Source organism: Meles meles, chromosome 8 (genome assembly GCF_922984935.1).
Source record: "Meles meles chromosome 8, mMelMel3.1 paternal haplotype, whole genome shotgun sequence".
NCBI classification, from domain to species: domain Eukaryota; kingdom Metazoa; phylum Chordata; class Mammalia; order Carnivora; family Mustelidae; genus Meles; species Meles meles.
Genome location: NC_060073.1, coordinates 1,088,112 through 1,110,525, shown reverse-complemented (window position 1 = coordinate 1,110,525; position 22,414 = coordinate 1,088,112). Strand labels below are relative to the sequence as shown.

The 22,414-nt window shown below is 65.1% G+C and overlaps 1 protein-coding gene across 1 annotated transcript in view; it reads left to right on the top strand.

The window, feature by feature from the left end:
- Positions 1–1,590: 1,590 nt before the first annotated feature.
- The window catches only part of MOB2 (MOB kinase activator 2), a 65,219-nt gene continuing 44,395 nt past the window's right edge, over positions 1,591–22,414 (top strand). The window contains exon 1 of the mRNA XM_046015391.1: positions 1,591–1,683. Coding sequence (XP_045871347.1) covers positions 1,667–1,683 — 17 coding nt within the window. The 5' untranslated portion in view covers positions 1,591–1,666. The remainder of the gene's footprint in view (positions 1,684–22,414) is intronic.

Below are 22,414 nucleotides of genomic sequence, written 5' to 3'. Positions count from 1 at the left end.
AGCCCAGGTCAGCGGCCGTGAGCAGGGAGGTCACCCTCCCTGTCCCCTCACCCTCAGCTCACACCTGTGACCTCACCAAGGTCCTCATGACCACACGTTCCGCAATATTGTTCTTCCCACCTCCACAGACACTGAGTCATAGGGTCACTAAACGACGTGTCCCAAGTCACCCCGCCAGTGGCCAGAAGAGCCGAGATCCAAGCCGCACACCCTGGAGAGGACGTGGGTCGCTGGTCCGCCATGGGGGCAGGAGGGAGGCCCCGAGCCGGTCGCACTTCCTAGCATCGCAAGGCCCACCGGCAGTCTCAGCACACGGATGTGGGTGGGACCCGACCCGCCCCCGCCCCCGCCAGAGCTCTGTCCTCCAGGGTCCCTGTCCCAGGTGGAGGAGGGGCTGGGCAAGCGAGGGCACTGGCCGCCTGGGGACACAGGCCCAGCCACACATGCGCTGCAGCTCCCGGAGTGGCCACAGGTGCCCGAGTTCTCCTCTTCGGCTGGTCCTGGGCCTGGGCCGGGGTGCAGGTGGCTGCCGGTGGTGAAGGTCATGGCCCCCCAGCTTCACGACCCCGCGGGCACTAAAGGGGGACGAGGGAGGTCGGAGGCGCGAGCCCAGCTGCGAGGACACAGGGCAGGGGTCTGAGCGCGTGGGACTCCCCCACTTTCCGAGGCGTCGGGGGACAGTGGTGCTGGGGTCATGGCAAGCAGGGTGCCCCCCTGCCATCTGCAGCCCCCGAGCCCCTTCCTGGGGGGGCGCCCAGCCTCTCCAGGGCCCGCGCCGGGCTGGGGGTCCCGGCACCTGGCAGCGGATCCCACGCAGCCCCCGCGGCCCGCGGCCCAGAGGACCCCCGAGGACACGGCCCGCGCTGGGCCAGCAGCTCCCTCTTCGCCGCCGGACCGCCACCCCGGGGCTCGCTCCCCGCCGCGGGCACGACGCCCCCCCCCCACGCCCAGGCTCCCAGGGCAGCGGCCCGGCAGGTGCGCCAGCTGCTCTCTGCTGCGGGGCGGCGGGGCCGGGGGCGGGGCAGGGGGGTGCCTAGAGGCCTGGGGGGCTGCTGCCCTCGAGAGCCCTCCCCGCCTTAGCCTCCCGCCCCACCCCTGCCCCAGGTCTGCAGAGAAGGCGAGGCGGGGGCGGGAAGGGGGGGGCCGCGGACACAGGGGCGCGAGGGGGCAGGCCAGGAAACCAGCCCAGGGCCAGGGGCCAGCCGGGCGTGAGGGGACATCCGGGGTGTGAGGGGACATCTGGGCACGAGGGGACGTTTGGGGCACGAGGGGACATTTGGGGCACGAGGGGACATCCGGACATGAGGGGACATCCGGGGCGTGAGGGGACATCCCGAGTGTGGGGCGTCGGCCGGGGTGTGAGAGAACGTCCGGGCGCGGGCCGGGGGCAGGGGCGCGGGTGGCGGTGGAAGCGGGAATGGAGGAGGGGAGGAGGCTCCAGCTCAAGATCCAGGCAGGGCGGGGAGGGGGGAGAAGGGGAAGGGGAAGGGGGAGGGGGCGCAGGGGCCGCCGGGACTACGTTTCCCGGCAGGCGGCGCGCGGCGCGTCACTTCCGGCGGCGCTCGCGGCGCGCGTGTGGGAGTGTGCGAGCGAGTGTTTACTTCCGGCCGCCGCCGCCGCCGCGGGCTGAGGGCCGAGCGTGTCGGGCGGCGGGCCCCGGGCAGCCATGGACTGGCTCATGGGGTGAGTGGGGCGGCCGGGCGGGTGGGCGGCCGGGCGGGCGGGCCGGGGCCGCGGTGGGGGCCGCGGGGCGCGCTGCGGGCGGCGCCGGTCGAGGGCGTGGGGCCGGGGCGGAGCGGGCTGGACGGGCGAGGGGCGTCTCCTCGGGGACGGGGTCGCGGACGGGAGCCGCTCGGAGCGGGGCGGACGCCGGCCTGGGCAGGACGGGGCCGGGGCCGGGGCCGCCGCTGTGGCCGGGCGCCGCGGGGAGCTGGCTCCGGAAGGAGGAACTTTCGCGCCGGTCGGCACCGTCCTGAGCCGCGAGCCGAGGAGCCGGCGGCCCCGGTTCGCCCGCCCGGCCGCGGGGCTCGGGGCGCGGCTGCGGGGCAGGCGGGGCGCGGCAGGCGGGGCGCGGCGGGCCGGAGCGCGGGCGGCCGGCGCGGCGGGGTCCCCCGGAGCGCGGTGCGGCTCGTGGGACCGGCAGCCACGGCGGGACGCTCGCCGCCCTCGGGAAGTTGCTCCGGGACCCGCTGTCAGAACTTTGCGGCGTCTGCGCCGCGGCGAGGGCGGGCGCGGCGGCGGGTCCTCCTCCGTCCCCGCTCGGCGCCCGCGTTCCTCCCCCACCGCCGGGGCAGGGCGGGGCGGGGCGGGGCGGCCGTCGGGGGCCGGGGCCGCGAGTGCGGGGCTGCTGCGGTTGGCCTGGGACGTGCTCGTCGGACGCCCCGGTCCCCGCGGGGCGGCGCCAGGTCGGGTGGACGTCTGGTTTCCGGGTGCGGGGCGGGGGCCTCGGCGTGACCGCGGAGGCGGGTCGGACCCATCCCGGCCTGCGCGTCGGCTGGAGGCCAGCGGAAGGGAAGCCTGGGGCGCGGAGCCCGCGGGGGTGGGTGCGTCGAGAGCCCACAGAGACGTGCCCAGCGTGGCCGGGGCCGCCGGGGGCCGCCGCTCTGCCGGCTTCGGGAGAGGCGCGCTGCTGTCCCAGCCCCGCCGCGGGTAGCCCCGGGCCCTGCGGTGACCGCCGCACCTCTCCAGACCCGCGCGGTCAGAGCGGTCCGGGGTGGACGGTGTGGGAGGGCTCGGAAGGGGAAACCGAGGTGGTGGAGGAAAGCACTTCGCACGCTGCCCGGCTCTGGTGAGTCCTGGCCTGGGTTAGCAGGGAGCTGGGCTTCCTGGAGGCCTTTGTAACCGCAGGCACGGAGCGTCGAGGCCCAGCGCCAAGTCCCGGCGGGCGCTGCCTTTCCCCGGAGGGGCTGCGTCGGAGGGGTGTGTTGCGGGGGTGGACTCGGGTGGGTGGGTTGAACTCGCCGCGCTTTGCGTCCCAAGCCGGCGGGCGTGGGGAGACGCTGGTGGTTATCCCCACCGCGAGCTTCTCGAGGTCCCTGCCCAAGGAGCAGGTGTTCGGCGCTGGAAACTGACCAGCACTCGGTCTTCTAAACTGGCTGGGTTCTGGGCTTTGTGGGCTCCGTGTCATCACTGTGAGTGTCCGAAGTTCCCCCCACGGTTGGGCTTCCAGGCACTGGCTCCCGAGGCCCTCGTCAAGACTTGGAAAGCAGGCGGTCATGTGGGTGAGGTCAGCGGAGGACTCCCCTCGCGTCCGGAGCTGAGGAGGCGGTCCAGGTGCTGGAGGAAGACCGCTGGGAAGGGACACGGGCCTGGGGCTGCTGCTCATGGGCGCTGCAGGGGGGAGCGTCTCCTGCTGCCGTTGGGCTCTGGAATCATTCCAGAGGACACCGGAGGTCCCGGAGGAGGGGTCAGGATGGAGTGCGGTTCTCTGTGTTTCCACTGTCGTGGGCGGCACAGGGCACATTGTGGACTATGAATTCTTTCCCAGTTCCTTACTTGTGAGTCCCCCACCCTCTTTAAACAAAAGTGACAGGATTTCCCTGGTCAAGTAGTGATGGTCCTCCAGAGCCTGTTTTCAGGGTGTTAGCACAGGACGGGGGCTGGGAGCCCTGAGCCCTCTGTCTCGCCTGCCCTCACGGGTGCCAGGGAGGCCCAGCTTTGTCCGGCAGGTGCGGGAGCTCACCCCCCCCCCCCAGGCACCTTTTGTGTGACCAGCGGGGGCTTCAGTCGGCCATCAACCCTTTAACTGGTTTTCAGCCGGAAGAATGAGGAAGTGTGTTCTTTCTATTTCTTGATTATTTCTGTTAATTCACAGCTCGTTATCAGCCAGGTAGTGTGGAATACGGTTCTCGTCTTATGCTTTAAACCGTTTTGTTCTTTTTTCTTTTTTTTTTTTGGCGGGAGAGTTTCCCTGCGTTGGTTCCTCAGGTGACGGCCGGACTCCGCGGTCGTAGCGGACACCGCTCCGCCCTCTCTGCCGACCACTGCGGCAGCAGAGCCGCGAACAGACGCTCTTCCCCGTCACGGAGAGCGCTTTGCTGAGTAACACGGGGCGGCCTTGTCTGAGGAAAGGGAGTCCTGCAGGAAAGCTGCCCGGGGAGGCCGAGAGGAGCGCGGCGTGTTGCGACTTGCTGTTGGAGTTTGCCGGGACCGACTTGGAGGAAGCGTCATGACGCGTGGCTTGCACGTGCTTCCTGACGTCCCTCTGCTCGGCTTGGACCTGGCCTGCAGTAATTTTTCTTTCTTTTTACAAAGAGTAGTTTCTCACTTGAAAAGGGGTCACCCCTTGTGGTGTGGCCGTGTCTTTGGTCCTTGGCTGTCTCCCTTCTGGACAGCTGAGGACAGGATGCTGCCCTAGCCGCGGGAAGGAAGTGAGCCCCAGAAGGGACGCTGCGTGAGCCGCACCAGATTCCACATGGCCGGAGGCCGTGCGCGCCGCAGGGTACAGGGTGTGGTGGCGTGCGGGGACTTGCGTCCGGTTCTTACCAGCAGGGACAGGCGTTCGTGAGTGGACGGTAGCAGTGCAGCTTAACTTTGACCCAGCAGAAAGCACAGTCCAGAAGCTTCTAAGCATCTGGGAATGTAGAAGAGGAAATGCACGTCCTCCCACTGCAGAGTCAGGGGGAGCAGAGCGGCCCGCCTGCGGGTCCCGGGCGGGACCGGCGGGGTGCAGTTTGCTGGGACATGCCCACCCTGGGCCCGCAGTCGGGGCGGGGGCAGGCACACAGGGCCCCCTTCTTGGGGCTGCTGCTGCCTTGCTGCCCTGGAGCCGTGAGGAGGTGGGTGCGCTGCGTGGCCGAGAGCCCCCGGCTCTGCTGGGCCTGCCTCGGGCTCGGCCGTTGACCGCGGAGCACGAGGCAGGTTGTCTTGGTGCACAGGCAGGCATGTTGGGACGGCCGCAGGGCTTTCTGACCGGCCTGGCTTTGCCGTCAGGAGTCTCGTGCTGGGCGGAAGGAGGTAGACCCCGCGTGCGCTTGTGTGGCGCGCCGCGGGGTGCCGGCCTTTTCTTTGCACTTTGCCTTCGGGCGATGTTGCCCGGGACTGACTGACCCCACCGTAAGGACATCCCGACTGAACCTGCTTGAGTCTCTGGACTTTTCTTCAGCTGTCTCGTCGAGGGATAATTTCCATACCATAAAGGTTACTGTTTTCAGTCTAACAATCAGGTGACTTTTAGTGAACCCTTAGGGTTGGGGAGCTGTGAGCACAGTGTACTTCAGACGCTGCCATCGGCCCAAAGGAGCCTTGCGTCCGTCAGCAGTCACTCCCTGTCCCACCTCTGGGTAGTCACTGATGGACCTTCTCTCTCTCTCTCTCTCTCTCTCTGTGTTTCTCGATTTGCCAATTCTGGGCATTTCCCACAGATGGGGTCACATGCGTCTTCTGTAGCCGCTTCACTTAGTGACCGTTTTAACAGTTGGTTCGTGTTGCGCACGTATCCGCCGTCAGTCCTTTTCATTGCCACGTGACGGTCCGGGGTCTGGAGCTCTGCACGCTGCTCTGTCGATAGCGCCATTGTTCCCACTTTCTGCCCATCGTGAGTGTCCCACAGTGAGCTGGACCACTTCTCCGGCTGGGGAGACCTCGGGTCCTGACTGCAAACCCCCTCTGTGGTGGGCCCACCCCGCACCTCCAAGATCAAGGACGCATAGCGTCTGCTTTCCGAGCTGGCACGGGAGGGCCACGGACACGGGGACGGAGTGTGGAGGAGTGAATGAGGTGGAGCTGGAGGGGGGGGAGGCCGGGCTGGCAGGGTGGCTCCGAGCGGGGGTGCTCAGTTGGCTCCTGTGGGAAGATGTGTAGGAATTTTCCAGGTAGGAAGTAGGAAAGGTTCTGGCCCAACTGCGCAAAGGCGTGGAGGCCGAGTGGCAAAAGCGTCCTCCAGCTGTCGACCCCCTTGGAAGCTGTGATGGTGGAACACGTCCGGGGCCGCAGCTGTGCCGGTGGCCCCACTCAGGCAGGCCTTAGGACCTGGGCCTGATTTGCATCCAGATTCCGTTTGAAGAGAGCGGCGGTCACATGAACCCCTTCGTGGGCCGAGCTCTGTGCCCCAGGAGCCCCTCGCCTCTCATTTGTCCCTGTGCTTGGAGTGTCCCCTGGGAGCCTTGTGCAGAGTGTCCTCAAAGTCGTGCCTCCGGATGGGAAGTCACTGGAGGTGCTGCAGAAATGCTTGCCGGGAAGCAGGGCTTGGGCGGGAAGTGTTGCCGGCCTTGGGCAGGGCAGCCTGTCTTCATCGCAAGTGCGTCTGAGATGTCTGCAGCCTGGGAGGGCCTGGGGCCACCCTCATCGGAGTCCTGCCTCTGGCCTTCGTTCTGCTGTTCTTACCACCTCGTGCCACCGCCCAGAGCCCTGGAAAAGCCACACGGCCCTGGGACGCTGGCGGCCAGACCCGGTCAGCAGCTAGCCACGGCTCGGGAGGGGTTCCCCGGGTACTGCGGGGGCATCGTCAGCTCTAAGGTCTCCCGTAGGAGGGAGCCGTGGCCTCCGCTGTGGCCGTGTGTGTTGGGAAGGCGGGCGTCGGAGGTCTCGGTGGGGATGCCTGTGCTGGTGTTCCCGCCGTCCCGGCACTTCCTGCATCGCCCTTGCGGTGGTCCTGGAAACTCAGACACGGCCAGACCCCACACTCTTGGTTTTGTGGTGAACGTGCTGGTGTGGCAAGAGAGGTGCTCGGTGAGGCGCTCTCTGCGCTTCTTTTGGGCACCTGGACCCCGGGAGCTAGTCAGGGAGCTGCTCTTGGTCCCCGCTGGTGACTCGTGTGTGCCTTTGCCCCTGCTGGTGTCGGCCGGTCCGGAGAGGAGGAGGTGCGCGCGTTCCTGTCTGACGAGGGAGCGCCTCCCGCTCTTTGTCTCCCCGTGTTTGTTTTCCTTTCGGTGCAGGATCCCTCCTGGCTGGGGCACACCCGTCCGGTCCGCGCTGAGTGCTGCTCCCCAGAAGCCGGCCAGGAGCAGCGTGGAAGGAGGAGCGGTCCGGGCAAGGCGTGAACCTGGAAGCTTGGAGGAGGAGGTGGAGGGGGGTGGGGTGTCCAGGCCCCGCGGGAGCTGGGGGCTGCTCTGTGGAACCATGTGGCTGTGGCCACATTCACCTTGTCACCTTCTGGCTCCTTTGTCTTTGAAGGGACTTCCTGTGCTGGCTTGAAAGAGCTGATAACGCACAGTTGCTGGGGCGGGACACTCATTCTTTCCTTCCTGTGGCGTCCCGGCGTGTCCCGGGGGTAGTGCTGCGTGTAGTCGCCACCTTCCAGCCACCAGCATCGCACCTTTCTGTTGGTCTGGAACGTCGCCGGTATGTCGAGGCGTGGTGGCAATTTTCAGTGTTAATTGAGCATTTCCGTGCAGGGTGACGGCACAGAGCCCCCACGGGCATGCAGCTTCTGCCCCAGAGGGCAGGCTGACATCGGAGAGCAGGGGTGTACCGTCCTTCCCTTCTCCTCTCCGGCCTTTCCGCCAGGCGGCCCTGGGCTCGCTGTCGGGGCGGGATCTGCCCTGCCCACACCCGGTGGAGCGCTCAGCCCCTGGGTCATTGGCCGTGTCCTCCAAGGGCAGCCGCTGGAGCCCCCGCATAGCTTGCCAGTTTAACGTGCGAGAATTGTGTGGGGGGCTCCGGCAGGCGGTAGGGGTGTGCCCCACATCCAGTCCTGGGGTCCTCCGTACTTGGCCCCACTGTGCCAGATAAACGTGGCTCTCTTCTGGGGCCCGTCTGAGCAGTTCCTCAGCTGGGGCTTTGAATCGTGTCTGTTGCTGTGAAATGAACCCCAGAACTTTGTGGCTCCAAACGAGGACTGCCGCCTCTCCCAACTTTGCGGGTTGATGGCTGGGGCCTCAGTTTCCCCATATAGCCCCTTGGCGTGTGGACTCTGGGGCAGAGTTCTCAACCTTTTTGATCTCAACCCCCCCACGTTTTTAAAAATCATTGAGCTTGTATGGGTTATAGCTATCAGTGTTTACTGATAGAAGTGGAAGTCAAGAGATTTGAGAAATATTCTTTAATTCATTTAAAAAGAACAATAAACCCAGCGTGTGTTAGCATGAATTTGTTTTTAATTTTTATTTATTTATTTGACAGAGAGCACAAGCAGGCAGAGTAAGGGGTGTGGGAGGGGGAGAAGCAGGCTCCCCGCCGAGCAGGAGCCCGATGCGGGGCTCCATCCCAGGACCCTGGGATCTGACCTGAGCTGAAGGCAGTCGCCTAACCCACTGAGCCACTCTGATGTCCCTAAACACTTTTTTTTTTTATAAATAACCATATTTTGCAGCATAAAACACTTGGTAAGAATCGCCTGACTTTTCTGTAAGTCTCATGAGCTTGACCCTTGTGTCTGCTTCTGGGTTCGTTTTGTTATGATCTTACCACGTCTCACCGCTTCTAGAAAGCTCTGCCGTGCGCGGGTGCGAGAACGGGAGAGGTGAGGGCTGTCTTCACGTGGGTAGAAGAGCCACACGTCCGGCGCCGTGGCGAGGGCTCTTTGCGTGGCCTCGCTCCAGAGCGGAGCCGCGGCGGAAGCTGTGGGAAGACGAGGGTCATCTGCTGTGCTGCGTCGGTCAGACCAGTCACGGAGCCACCCTGATACGGTGGGAGGGGACAGACTCTCCCCCTTGGAGGAGGGGTCTCCCGTGTGGGGAAGGGGCGGTGGCCGGCAGCCCCATCTGCGGAGCGCGGCGTGGCCAGGAACGCTGGCTCCGTTCTCACCGGGCGTCCGGTCTGAAACGGCGCCGAGCCTCTCGGGCGGCGGGGACGACTGTCCGGAGAGCAGGCCGGCTTTTCCGTACAGAGGGGTTTAGGGCCCTATGGCTCGGGGACCCCGTGCCTCAGGGTCGGATCCTGACTCTGCAGCTCCGTTAGCGCTCCCTGAGCCCCAGTTGGCTCGTCTGCCGCGCGGCCCCTGGGGGCCCCTTCCTAGCCGTGGTTGGGGGACTCCGTGAGGTGCCTACGTACCGCGCGGGGGCGGCTCGGGCTGGCTGTGGCGGGTTGCGCCTGCCCCAGCCGCCAGGGCACCAGCCTGGCCTCTAATCCCTTCGTGCGGGCCCGGGGTGGCCATGGGGTGGGGGTCCTCGCTCCCCTGCTCCCCCACCCGGGGCTTGTGTGCGCAGCACCCGCGGCGGCTCAGCGCCCGTGGCCACCTCTGCACAGGGCCTGGTGTGTGCAAGGTGCGGCCCTGTCACCATCCCACTGCCGTCCCTCTCAGCACGTCCTCACTGAGAACTCACGGCACCGCAGCCCTTAGAGTGCGGCTGTCGCCCAGCACGTCCCTTGGTCACCGTCACGTCTGCTTGCTCGCGGACAGCTGCTGTCGTGTGCAGATAGCCCTGGTGTCCTGGTCCCTAAGGAGAGTCCCGTCTGACGGCCACACCGTCCTGTGGGCACAGCTGCTCCCGGAGCGCAAGGTTGGCTCCTGGAGCATAGCCCAGGGCTTTTGTGGCGGCTCTGACTTTCAGGGTGCCTGTGGGCAGAGGGCGGGGGTCTTGGGGCTTGGCTGTCTCTGGAGGCTGCCTGACGCCATCCCCAAGCGGACAGCACCTTCCATCCGTGGCCGGCCGGCTCCCCGAGCTGGGAGAATGTCTTCGTTCCAGGCTTGCCTTCCCCTGCCGGATGCCGGCACCTCAGCCGGGACAACCCCACTGCGGACGGAGAGGCGCTGGGGAAGCCCGCTTGCTCTCCCACCTGCACCTGGTGCTGTAGGGCTTGCTGGGCCGTCCCTTGGCTTCCCTGCCCCAGGCCTGTTCTGACGCCGTGGGGGGACTCAGGGCGAGGAAGGCGCGGCGGCCTTTGCGTTGGAGGCGTGGGGGCGTCGCTGCTGGTTCCCGGGGGTCTGCGCCTTCCCAGCAGCCAGTGTGTTCCTGGTACCGGAGGCGGGAGGCGGAGAGGGTGCCGGCTGGGAGGTGCGGTCGACCCTGGCCTGGCCTCACCGAGACTGGCCCTTGCTCAGCGCCCCTTACTTTCTCCCAGAGTGTGTGAGAGGCGTGTCCTTGCTCCGGCCCGCTGCACCGTGTTCACCGCGCCCAGGCCTCCCGCACAGCCGGCGTGCCCTTCCCATGGCAGAGCTTCTGGTTTTCTGCTCCTATTGCCGCCCTGCTAGGGGCAGCCACGCGCAGACCCTCTTTCTTACCACGCTGCCCCTCATGACCCAGGCGCCTGGCCTGTGCCAGCTCCCACTCCCCACCCCACCTCCTCCTGGGCCGTCCCGGCGCCAAGATCCCAGTGCCGATACCCCACCGCCCTCCGCCCTCCTCCCGCTGTCCTTCCCTTCCAACCTTTCTTCTCCTGTCTCTGGGCCTGCAGGGGCAGAGCCAGGGCGCGAGGCAGGGAAGTCAGGAGCAGAGGCTGTGCCCAGTGCCCCGCGGGTGGCCCCGAAAAGGAGCCGCCCGCTTAGCAGGAGCCGCATGCCCCCGTGGAGGTGTCGATCCTGAGCGAGCAGGGCCCCGTGCCCGTCCTCCGTCGGCTCAGCCCTCTGCGGGGGGGAGCCATTGCCCGGCGCCTGTGTCCGGGTGCACAGCATCACCTTTCCCCGGCCCGTTTCTCTCAGCAGCTTGTGGAGGCGGCGGCGAGGGTCCGGACAGCTTGCGGGTCAACTTGCCTCTGAACCTGGGCGGCCGTTTCCCTTGGGCACCTCGCCGCCCGCGGAGTGAAGAAGTGGGCCCAGCCCTGCGAGAGCGTACAGCACGGGCGTAGCCACGCGTCCCGGGCAGCCTGGGGCTTCCACGGCACCTGTTCCGGAGAGGGCTGCCCCCTCTGTCTCGTCGCCCCCCCCACCCCCGGGCAGGCCTGGAGCGGGCCGTGGGGACCGGGCCTCAACTTGGTGCTGTAGTTGCCGTCAAGCAGGTGATTTGGTGAGAACCGGGGCCAGGCCAGCGACACTCCACGGGGTGGAGACTGTGCTCCCTTGTGGATCCCGCGTGGGTGGCCCGTCAGCACAGGACACGGAGCCAACAGCAGGTTCCAGTCTTGTAGGCCCCCAGGTCCCGCGCTCAGGGCCTGTTGGCTCGGTCCAGCCTCCCTGGTGGGCTCTGGCTTCTGCACACAGCCGCAGCCCCTCTGGCCCATCCCGTAGGTTCCCTGGAGGGAGCGCTGGGCGGCCCCAGCGGCTCGTTAAGCAGGCGCTTCCGGAACAAATGTGCTGCCAGGCTGTGGCTGTTTCCGTTTCAGGGCTGTGCCCTACCTGCTGGGCTGTCTCCCCCTTGTTGCCGACTGGGGGCACGGAGGAGGGATGCTGGCTGGGAGCTGCTTCCTGTGGTGCGGGTGGCTGCCCATGGCCACGTGTCCTTGAGGGCACACGGCCCGGTGTCCCTCTGGAGGCGGAGCTGGACTCTGGAACGTGAGTAGCACCTGCCTGCCAGAGCATTGGCCGCTTCGGCCCAGGATGCCTTTGGGAAGGGGTCGCTCCCAGCCCATTCAGCCATTCAGCACAGAAATGCCTGGGCCTCCCCGCCTGCAGCCAGGCCTGCCCAGGCCTGCGAGTAAGAGGAAGGGAAGCAGCTCCACAGGGGACATACTGCCCTTGGGCGGGGAGGGGAGCCGGTGAAGGGCTTAGGGAGTGCTTGTGCGATGCGCACAGGGCAGTGCGTGGCGGTGTGCCGTGGTCCCTGGATCGCGCCCCGCCGAAGCCAGCCTTACACGGACGGCCGAGTAACCGGGACTTCAGTACAGACTACAAAACCCCACTTGGCAGCGGGCGTCGGAGCGCACAGCCTTCCCCCCAATAGTTGCGCAGTGGGTTAGAAGCCCCCGCCAGCAGCCCCTGGGGCAGGCCTCCCCTTCCGGGCAGTTCACCCCTTCAGCCATCCTGTCTCTGCTTAACCCTGGCTCACCGATGCAGACCACCTTGGTTGGTCACGACGACTGTCTCCCATTCAAAGAACTGGGGGCCAGAGCGTTCCCAGCAGGGGCGGTGGGGGGGTGCCCTGGAGGTGAGGTTTCCCGAGTGGCCCCCCGGGTCCAGCAGTGGGTCCAGCAGCGTGGGCGCTGCAGGCCAGTGGGAGACCGCTGGGTGCTCCTGTCACCGTGGCTTGATCTGGCTGGTGCCTTCCTAACTGCTGCTGGGGGCTGGACGTGAAGGTGTGGGCCACAGGGGTGGTCCTGGTGCTGACCCTTCCTAAGGCCTTCCTGCTGGCCTTCCTAAGCCCCTTATCCTCCTGGGCCTCGTTCGTTGCCGAGGCAGTGGGACTGAGCTGTTTTCCTTCCCTTACTACGCGGCGGCCGTGGTTCTAGATGGTTGGGGTCGCCCACATGGAGGTGCCTGGCACCGGGGTGGCCGGGGAGGGTGAGGGAGGGCGGGTCATTGGTTGATTAGGAGGAGAGGGTGGGGAGCTCTGCAGGGGGAGCTCCTGGGGCCTCTTCCGTCCCTTCTGGCTGCTCGGAAGGGTGGGCGTGTGCTGGGGGTCTCTGGGGCTTGCAGTGTGTCTTCTCAGACACACCCCGTGTGGTGGCTCCCCAGGCTGTACCTCTGAAGGGTGGGGACGGACTCGCACCTGCTCCTGGTTCCCCAGGGCCTGGCGCATTGGCACACCCGGGACCCGGTCCCTGCATGAAGTGACGGACGCTCCCGCTGCCCTCAGCAGCTTTCCACGGAGCAGGCTGCCAGCTGGCGGGTCTCAGCCCGCACTGATCTCACCTGCTGTGGAGGTTCTGGTTGGAGACATTGCAGGGTTGGGTGGAGGCCAGGGAGTAGTGCCAGGATGACCCCGCGGTGGGAACGACCCAGCCCCGGGAGTCAGCCTTGTGCCAGGGAGCCGGCCTGGGCCAGGCCGAGACCACACGGCTGTAGGCCATGACTGCTGTCCGCAGGCGCTGCTGATTGCCGGTCCCGTGTGTGTGGCTCAGCAGGCAGAGACCTGCAGAACCAGGCGGAGGGGGCCTGTCCCGGCAGCGTGGGTGCATTTCCGCCGCTCACTGTGCCGGGGAGACGTGGGATGGGTAGGAGGCTTCCTTGTGCTGTGCGGGCCGTCTCGGTGGGCCTTCCCCGGGGCCGCCAGAGTGGACGCCCGTGCACTTGTCATTGCAGGGACTGCACCTTTTGGAGTCCGTACTGTTCCCTCTACGCTGAGTGCTCTTCGAGGCCCACAGGGGGGGGGGGGCAGCTGCAGGGGGCGCTGAACCACCCAAGTGCACGAGAGGGTGGCGGGCCACTTGGATCCAGGGAGTCCAAGGAATCCCGGAACCTGAATCACGCCCGAGTACAGCTGTGCTCACACTTGTGTCCTCCGGCGCCGCCTTTGAGCACTGGCGGGCCTGCCTTCGTGGCCCTGCTGGCGTGGCGCGAGGGAGCACTCAAGGGTCCCTGTGCCCGTGGAACTTGGCTTCCCAGGTGTGTCGTAGAAACTGGAGCACACAGGACGTGCAGACACCGAAAAGTGAGTGATCCCAGCACCCAGAGACCGTGACTCAACGCTGAGAGCTGGTGTCACGCAGGGAGCACTTTCCCCAGCAGTCAGCGTCTGCGGCCGCCCGTGGCTGTGTGTGACCCCCTCGCCCTCCGTGGCGGGGTGTTCGGGGTCTCCTCCCGGCGGACGGCGGTTCTGAACATCCTTACACGTCATTCACTGCCCAGCATTGGTGTTTCCTCAGGAGGAGTTCTGGGAGGGGACTGGTGGGCTCCCGGAGAGGGCCTGGGGGGCTCTTCCTGGAGACGTCCCAGCCCTCACGGTCCTCAGGCGCTGGCGTGCGCTCGCCCCCGCTTTGTGACCAGCTGCCGGCGCTACTCTCCTGTGACAAAGATCTTTGCCACTTCGGTTAGCAAGGAGGGCTGTTTGGTCAGTGCACGTTCCCTTGCAGAGGGCTGGGGCTGGCGTTCTCAGCGTGGTGCGCTGTGTCCTTGGTGAACCACCCGTCTGCTCGTGGTGCGCCGAGCAGCCCAGCTTTCTTATGACCGGCTGAGTCCCGTGTACTCCAGGGGTAGTGATCCCAAGTACTGAGCTTTCGAGTTTGTTCTTAAAGGAACAAGAGTGGGGAGACACTCGAACTGGCCCAGGTGGGGCTACCCCCATGCCCCTGCTTCTTGCTGTGTTTCCCGGGGGCGTGCGTTCGGGAGCTGGGCTGGGCGGAGTGCGCGTGCGGCCCTGCGTAGCCGGCCAGAGAGCCCCAGGTAGTCCCGGCTGTGCTGGGAGACCAGAGCAGCGCTGGCCGGGGACCAGCGATGCCGCAGGGTGTGGGCGTGTTTGGGCCGAGCGGGCGAGCCCCAGGCCCTCGGCTTGGCAGCTCCGGGACGTGGCCTGGGGCTGGCTGTGGGCGCAGAGCAGAGCTTGGGCCTGCGCCCTGCCCTTTTCCTCCCGGCTGGCGTGGGGGGTGATCTTCCCGGTCAGGAGCGCCTTGCTTGCCCAGGGCCTGCTTGGGCTGTGTTTGGTCGCTGAGGCCGCAGAGAGTACCGAGAAGGCAGCGCGGCACGGGGGCGACGTGGGGACCCCAGAGCAAGGTTTCTCAAAGTGCCCCTCAAGGACTTCTCATGCTCTGAGGTGCTGGGTGAGTTGGGGGTCCGCTCGGAAGCTCGGTGGACAGCAGTTCTGGCTCGGAGCAGTCCCCAGGAGGATCACGGTGAATGGCTCACACAGTGGCCGAGACCCCCCTGGCACCGTGTCCTCTCGGCTGTTGGGGTGAGTGAACAAAGAAGGGCTGGGAAGGAATCTAGGCCACCGATGCCGCCCTCCCCCCACCGGCCCTGCCCTCCGGCTGATGATGGGCGGCAGAGAGGAGTCCTCCCCGGGGGCTGGTGCCGTTTACTTCTTGCTCTGGGCGAGCTGGGGGGGCCCAGGGCAGAGAGCGTGCGGGGCCTGAGGTGGCCCGAGCTTTCCTGAGCGTGCGTGACACGGGCTGTGCCGCCGAGCACTGTGGTTCCAGCAGAGGATCGGGGCCGGTACCTGCTTGCCCGGACCACGGCCCTCCCATCCGGAAGAGCGGGTTTGTGCCGCACCGGCTTTCCCGCCCCCAGCATAAAGTCCGTCACGAGTTGCTGCCCTTCAGCGCGGGCTTCATCTTCTGCCGCAGACCCCTGGAGCCTCTGTCGTCCTTGGTGTGGTCAGGGAGAAGGCCGCCCCGGGAAGCCCTGCGCCTGCCGGTGGGCAGCTGGCCAGGTGAGTGTCGGCAGCCCGCGTGTGTCCTGTGGGCACCGCTCTCGGGAGGGGGTGCGGGCGAGGAGGCGAGGGCGCTGGTTCGGTGTGCTGTCTGCAGGCCGCGTGGTCTCGGGCATCACGACTGCCCCCTGTGCCTCAGCCCTCCGGGTCCCAGCCCCTTCATTGCGGGATGGTCGTGGCTGGGACAGTTTGTCGCGGTTGCCTGATGTGTGGCGGGCACGGGACTTGTTGTAATCCAGTTTTCTGGTTTCAGAGAGACCGACGTGCTTTGCCAAGGGCACACGGTCTTGTCTCATGGGTCACTCTGTCTGCACACGGGTTGTCCCTGCTGCCACTCTGCCTCCCAGGAGCGGCCCCCTGGCCTGAGCTCTGTGTTGGTGGTGGGCAGAGGGCGCTCATTTCTGTCCTGTGCTTTGGTCTCGGGGTTGCTGATGGCTGTCAGGGTGGAGACCCATGTCCCTTGTCCGCCTGCTAGGGTTTTGAAACGCTTTGTGATTGAAGTCCTGGTTTTCAAGTACATTCTATTGTTCCTGCTGGGAAGGCCTCCTACCTTTTTGGCTGAAGAAGTGCTGGGCTCAGCGGAGTTGTGTCGAGAGTTCCTGGCATTTATAATTCACGCGAAAATAAACGTGTTGTCTTGTTGTGACCTCACTGGCTTTGGTGTGCTTCCTCCAAGGCCGACGGAGAGCAGCTGCCGCTCAGTGATGCAGACGGTCAGCCCCGAGCTGTTCCCCTCTGTCTTCAGGGGCTCTGTGAGGAGCAGGGCAGTGGCCTGTGGGCTCCACTGCTTGCTGGGCGCAGGGGTGGGGGCCTGGGAACAGGCCTTGCGCTCTGTATGGGTTTCCCTCCCCCCTGGCCTCCTCACGGAACTCACAGTTTTAAGGAGTAGTGTTTGTGGTTTTCCGGCCCCTGAGGTCTGAGCTGTCACCAGGATGGTGGCGGGGGGCCTTGGTTTCCCCAAAGGGTGTCCTCTCTCCTGAGGCTCTGCGGGAGGGCACGGCCCACTGCCCTGCTCCTCGCGCCTGAGGGGGCCTTCGTGGGTGGGGCTCACATCGCTCTCAGGGGGCGCCAGGGCCCGCCCAGCCCTGACTCAGACTTCCGCCCTGGGCCACTGGGGCCTGAGATGGACGAGGGGGTGCAGGGGGGCCTCCAGCCGGCACCGGGGCCCAGACCGCCTCCTGCCCAACAGGTCCGCCCCCTGCTCTGCACCAGCGCCCTGGGCAGTTCAGGGAGTTCTCAGATGGAGACCTGGGCAGCTGCTGTGCCTTCCCGGGACGGAGCACCTCAGCTGTGTGCGCGCGGTCCTTGTACCTGGCATCGGGCCGGGCCCTGGGGGCTCTGTTGTTGGGGCAGCACACAGGCCGAGGGGCCTCAGGGGTCCTGCTGTCCGTGTCTGCCTCCCGTTGGACGGAGCTGCCTGTTCCCGTCAGCGCAGCAGGGACGCGTGGGTCAGGGCCGACCAGGGGCTTGGGCTGGCGGCAGGCTCAGTGTGGTCAGATGCGCTGTCGCGGCCGTCCCGTGGACTGGGGGCTGCCCTTCCTGCTGCCAGCAGCGTGCCTGTGGGCCTGTGGTGCAGCCACACCCGTGTGTGAGGACCGCGGTGCCTTGCCAGCTGGGCGAGGTTCCCGCGTCTGGCTCCCCGTGGACCTGTTCGTACCACACCCGCTGGGGATCGCGCGGTAGGAGCAGGTGCTGCTGTGTGGGACTCGGCCCGGGGTCTCCTCAGCGGCCGGCCCCGTGCACTCGGGCCAGGTGCTTCTCTCGGCCTCCAGCAGTTGGTCGCTGCGGTGCCGTAGGTGACAAAGGGGCCGGGCTCGGGCTGGCTTGTCCCCGGTCTCGGTGCGCCTGGTAACACGGCAGCTGGGAGCATCGTCGTCACGGGGCCACTCTGCCCCCCAGAGCCAGGTGTCCCCGCCAGGAGCCGTCCGTAGGAGCACTGCTGTTTTCCATGTCGTTTCTTTCCCAGAAGCCTGAGTTCTTTGATTTCTAATACAAATAATCAGGTGTCCCCTGAAATGACATTTGCAGGGGTCTAGGGCGAACCCTGCGCTCTTTGGCCTGGGTGCCTGGACCAAGAGCCCGTGCCCGTGCAGGCCGCTTCCTGGCTGCTCACACACCTCACGGCTCCGGCTGCGGGCCTGGCCAGGGGCCGGTCTAGACTTCATAACCTGGCTGGGCCGTGACTTCGCTGCACTCCCTCCAGGCAGGCCCTGGGGCTCTGGGCTCTCCCAGATGTGGGCTTGGGGACCTCCTGTTCTTATCTTTGACGCTGGTCTTCCGCAGGCCAGCAGAGAGCTGATCATATCATACTCCTGCTTAAAAGGCCCTTTGTCCAAATTCTCCATCTCCCTCCAGCACCACCCCCATTCCCACCCCGGGGTGACCTGCAGCCCGGTCAGCCCTCTGGGTGCCCTTTCCAGGTGAGGTCCCTGACCTGCGCTCACGCGGTGTTCGTGGCCTGCAGGGCCTCCCATCTGCACGTCCTCCCAAGAAGGCCTCCAGGTGGCCAGCAGGCGCCTGCAAAGATGCTTCTCGTCACTCATCATCAGGGAAACGGACGTCCCGGCCACACCATGCTGTACCTCACACCCGTCGGAATGGCGGCCGTGAAAAAGCCAGGCGACAGCCAGCGTTGGTGAGGGTGGGGAACAGTGCCCCTGCCCGTGGAGATGTCAGTTGGTGCAGCCCCTGGGGAAGGCGGTGTGGAGTTTCCTCAAGAAGTTAAAACCAGAGTTACCATATGATCGAGCGTTTTCTCTTCTGGGTCTTTATCCAAACAATCGATCTTGAAGACACGTCTGTGTTCCCGTCATCGTTCCCCGTGTTATTCTCAACAGGCAAGGTCTGGAAGCAGCCTGTGTGGGTCGACAGGAAAATGTGGTGTCTCTTCACAACGGAATGCCATTCAGCCTTTACAGAGACGGAAATCCGTCATTTGCGACTATGTGCGTGACCCTGGGGGGCGTTGTGCTAAGTGAAATAGGCCAGACGGAGACAGACAGACAGCGCATGGCATCGCTTACGTGTGGAATCTAAAAAAAGAAAAAGTCAAGCTCAGGAACAGAGTGATAGAGAAATGCCAGGGGCTGGGGAAAATAAGGAGAGTTTGGTAAAAGGACACAAAATTTTAGGAGAAAAACACTGCTCGTCCTGGCTTCGCCTCCCCTCCTGTTCCTACCTTCCGGGTCCCCGGACAGCCCCTGGGGAGGATGTGGCACTGCCCTGCTAGCCGGGGCCTTAGGAAGGTGTTGGGAGGCTGAGTCCCCCCCGCCTGCACTAATGCGTTGGGGGGGCGGGTTCTTGTCACGGCGGCCCAGCTTAGCCGCACCCCAGCCACACACGAGCCGGCCGAGATCCGCGGGAGCCACGATTCCCACATTCAAGCCCGTCGAGTGGGAGCCCAGCAGCGCAGGCTGTGCGTCCTCTTGAAGTGCTCAGAGGAGAGCACGGACTGATGGAAACCTCAGCGGGTTTCCGCGCACTGCGGCCGTCCCCAGCGTGTTCTTGGTCCGAGTGGAACCCAACCAGAAATCAGCAACAAGGAGGCCGCCTCCCCATGTTTAGACATGAGGGGGCTACACGCTTCGAAGGAATGGGGGGCACAAAGAATGATTCGTAATGGAACGTGGGAAATACTTTTAGCTGAAAGATAACCAAAATACTACCTGTTGAGACTTGTGGGCTGCATGTAGACCAGAGAGCAGGACAGAGCCTTGGATGCACAGATCAGAAAGGAAGGTGTCACCTGCGGGGCGGTCTTAGCCAGAGGACGTGGAGGGACGGGAGGGCGCGAGCATGGGAGCAGCCACTGCCCGCCGGCAACGGGATCTTCCGCGGAGTCGTCAGGGCCAGAGTGAGCCCGTGTCAGAGTGCTAGAGCCGCGCTCATCGGGCTCATCGAGCGCTTCGGACGCGAGGAAGTGTACGACACCGCGACTTCGAAAAAAATAGCGTGAGATGTTTTTATGTCCTCTGTCACGTTTTCAAAGGGTGATAATGTGGGCCGAGCAGAATTATTAAAATTAATTTCGCCCCTTTTTACTCTTTACTGCGGCTGCTAGAAAATGTGAGATGATGGACGTGGCTGGCATTTGGGGCTTGTGGTGTAAGTCTCTTGGACAGCACTGTTCTGGAAAACAGCGCAGAGGACACTGTTCTTGGCCTTTGGGTTAAGAACGGTTTTCCTAAATAGCGCCAGGAAGTGCTGATCATAAAGGAAAAGAGAATTTGGTTGCATTAAGACGGAGAAGCTCTGTTCATCAAAAGATAGGCCCGGAAGAGCAAAGAGGCCAGCGCCCTGGGGAAATATGAGGCATGTGGCATGGGGCAGGGACTAAAGGGGGTGCAGCCAGACCTTGGAAGAGCAGGAAACAGGCGGGAGCCTCTGGGGGGGCGCCCCCAGGTTCTGCACTGCACGTGCCAGACCTCGTAGGTCTGTAATGGTCACCCGAGTGGGTCACCTGAGTGGGGGGCCCACGGATCGGCCTTCCTTTCAGCCCATTCCCCGAGCGTGTGTGGCGGAAGCCAGACCTTCCCCTTTGCTGGCCGCCTGCAGCGCTGCTTGTCTGCCTTTTGTTTGAAATGTGTGTTGTTATTCTTTAATTTTTAATTTTGGGGGGGAGGGGCAGAAGGAGAGAATCCCAGGCAGGCTCCACGCCCAGCACGGGGTCTGACGTGGGCCTCATCCCACGACCCTGAGATTGTGAGCTGAGCCGAAATCAGGAGTAGGACACTTAACCAGCTACGCCACCCGGGCGCCTCTTCTTGTGAGTCCTACGTCTTGACCCCCCCACTCTGGAAGCTGTGCAGGCAACGTTCCTTTCTCTTAGAGGTTACTTACGGCGGCGCAGACCCTGAACTCAGTGTCCGATGCTAATGAGTCCCTTTGTCCCCCCCCACACCCCCCACCGTGGCTTCCGGACCTCGGACCGCTGTGCAGTCTCGGGACTTGCGTGCGCTGGCGGCCGTGCCCGCTCGCGCGGTGCGTTGTGCCCGTGCACGCGTTAGCTCTGGTCCGCACGCTCGGTTTATCTAGGTGTGTGTATTTTCTTGCTACCAGATTTCTGTGGGTTTCTGTGCATCTGGTCTTCTCCCTCCTGAAGGACATCCTTTCCATTTTCTTCCTTCGGTGTTGGGCTGCGGGTGAGGGGCTTCCCATCCCCGTCGGCCTGAAACGGCCTCCGTCTGCCTTCGTTGTCGACATACGTTTTCACTGCACGGCGCGGTTTCGCGTGGCTTTCTTCCAGCCCGTTTCCGACATCCGTCCACTGGCTTCTGGTTCTGGCGTGGCTTCGGGACCCCGGCTGTCCGGGAGACTCTCGCTCCTCCGGAAGCCGTCCGCTCCCACCCCTGCTGCTGCCGTTTCCCTTCTGTCTGCCGTAATTTCAGGGTCCGGAGTGGCAGAGGTTGTCTCAGTGCTCCCTGTGTGCTCGCCCAGACTCCCGAGCGTTGCACAGGTTTGCTTGCCGGTTCCCTCCCGGCACCCCGCGTCTCCGCCCCCGACACAAGCGCGTGCACGTATGTGTATATACAGGTATTTTCTTTCCTTAACAGTTTGAGAGTGACTTGCCCCTTTAACCCAAGATGAGACAGAATGTATTTTCTCATGAAGGCGCTTGGCTGCGCTGCACCAAGACTCCGTCCCTCTGCCCACTCAGTGGAGCTGAGAGACAGGACCTAAGTCACTGCTAAGAGTCCAAGGGAAGGGAGAAGGCAGAGGTGAGGGCGATGTGGTATCGGGGTAAGAAACGGCCCAGGGGGGCTGAGCCTGGGGGGCTCCGTCGGTTAAGCATCTGCCTTGGCCCAGCTCATGATCCCAGGGTCCAGGGATCGAGCCCCGCATCAGGGTCCCCGCTCAGCGGGACGCCTGCTTCTCCTCTCCCTCCGCTGCACCTCCTGCCTCTGCTCTCACTCGTGCTCTCCAAGCCCCTGAGGCCCGGAGCAGAGCCTGGCTGGGGCGGGGGCGGGGCCGGAGAGCCGGTCTCTGGGGGTCGCCCGGCCGGCCTGCCCTCTGAAAGCCCCACTGGCGTGCGTGTCCACCCTCCAGCTCCGAGGCCACAGAGACCAGACCCTTCCTGGGAGGCAAGGAAAAGAGAACGGATGGGACTCGGAGAAGTTCGGTGGCTGGTTCTGGGCTCACAGGCAGCGTCACCTACAAAGCAGGGTATTCCCAAATACACACATGCGCTGCGTGACTGTCACAGCCCGGGTCTCCTCTCGGAGAGGTGTAAAGCTGCCTTTATTCATTAGGACCAGTAAGGCCCCTGCTTTTCGAGCCTGCGCCGCCCGCAAGGCTGTTTCCAGCTGCCGAGAAGGCGCGCGGGGTCTCCGCTGCCCGCCTGCCGCCCCGCAGCGGTGAGGTTGGAGGCGCCCAAGTGTGCCGCATGCGGGACTGTGGAAGGCGTCCGTTGGGACTTTCTAGAAATTGTCTTTGCTCCAGTGAGCTTCCTTCCCGCCGTGACCTTAGGTGAACCTGGGCTCTGATGTCCCTCCCGTGTGAAGCCCTGTGGTGTTCCCCCAACAGATTCCGAAACTTGGCGGCACCCGGCGGCCCCCCCGTTTCCCCCACAAGGTGGCCAGGCTGCCCAGGACAGAGAGGTCCCAGCCTCAGTCTCTTTCTCGGGTTCCACGGGGTGCTGGGCTCTGTCCAGGCTCTGTTCCCTCTGCGGGCTCCACTTGCTGGCCGTCCCCTTGGACGCAGGGCAGTGAGTGCTGCGGTGCCGTGTCCCGGGGTCCCTAGGGCTGGCCAGGGCAGGTGCCCGGCGGCGCGCGTCCCGTGGGTGTCCCGCGCAGGGCTGCCTCAGCCTCCTCTGCTGCCCGCACCCAGCCTCTCGCCAGGGAGCCCAAGGAGCGCAGCCTGCCTGACCACATCTGTCTTGGAGCGCCCAAGGGCATGGGCTCGGGGTGGGGCATCCATGAGAAGAGCCCTGAGGCTGTTTGCTTTCTCCGCCTGCACCCCGTGTGGAGGGGACTCACCCGTCCCCTGCGGAGGTGTCTGAGAGCCTGGGCTCTGGGGCCTCAAAGCAGCCACTCAGTGACAGCTGTGGTTTGCTGCCTCCAGCCTGCCCACCCACCCCAGGTGGCTGCGGACACCGCCCCGAGGTCATGATGCTGGGGAGACGGAAACAGACCCTGAACCCCGCCAGAGCGGGTGGACGGATGCATGGATGATGCCCTGTCTGGCCGCAGAGTCCAGGAGGGTGCTGCGCCCAGCGGAGCGATGTCCTTCTAGGCCGTCCCCTCATGGGGTCTGGTCTCTGTTCATAAGAGTGGCTGCGGGCAGGGAGGGAGTGTGATTCACAGCACCTCCGGCATCACGAGTCTGCGCGCCGGCCGGAGGACCTCCCTCTGCGGAGCTCG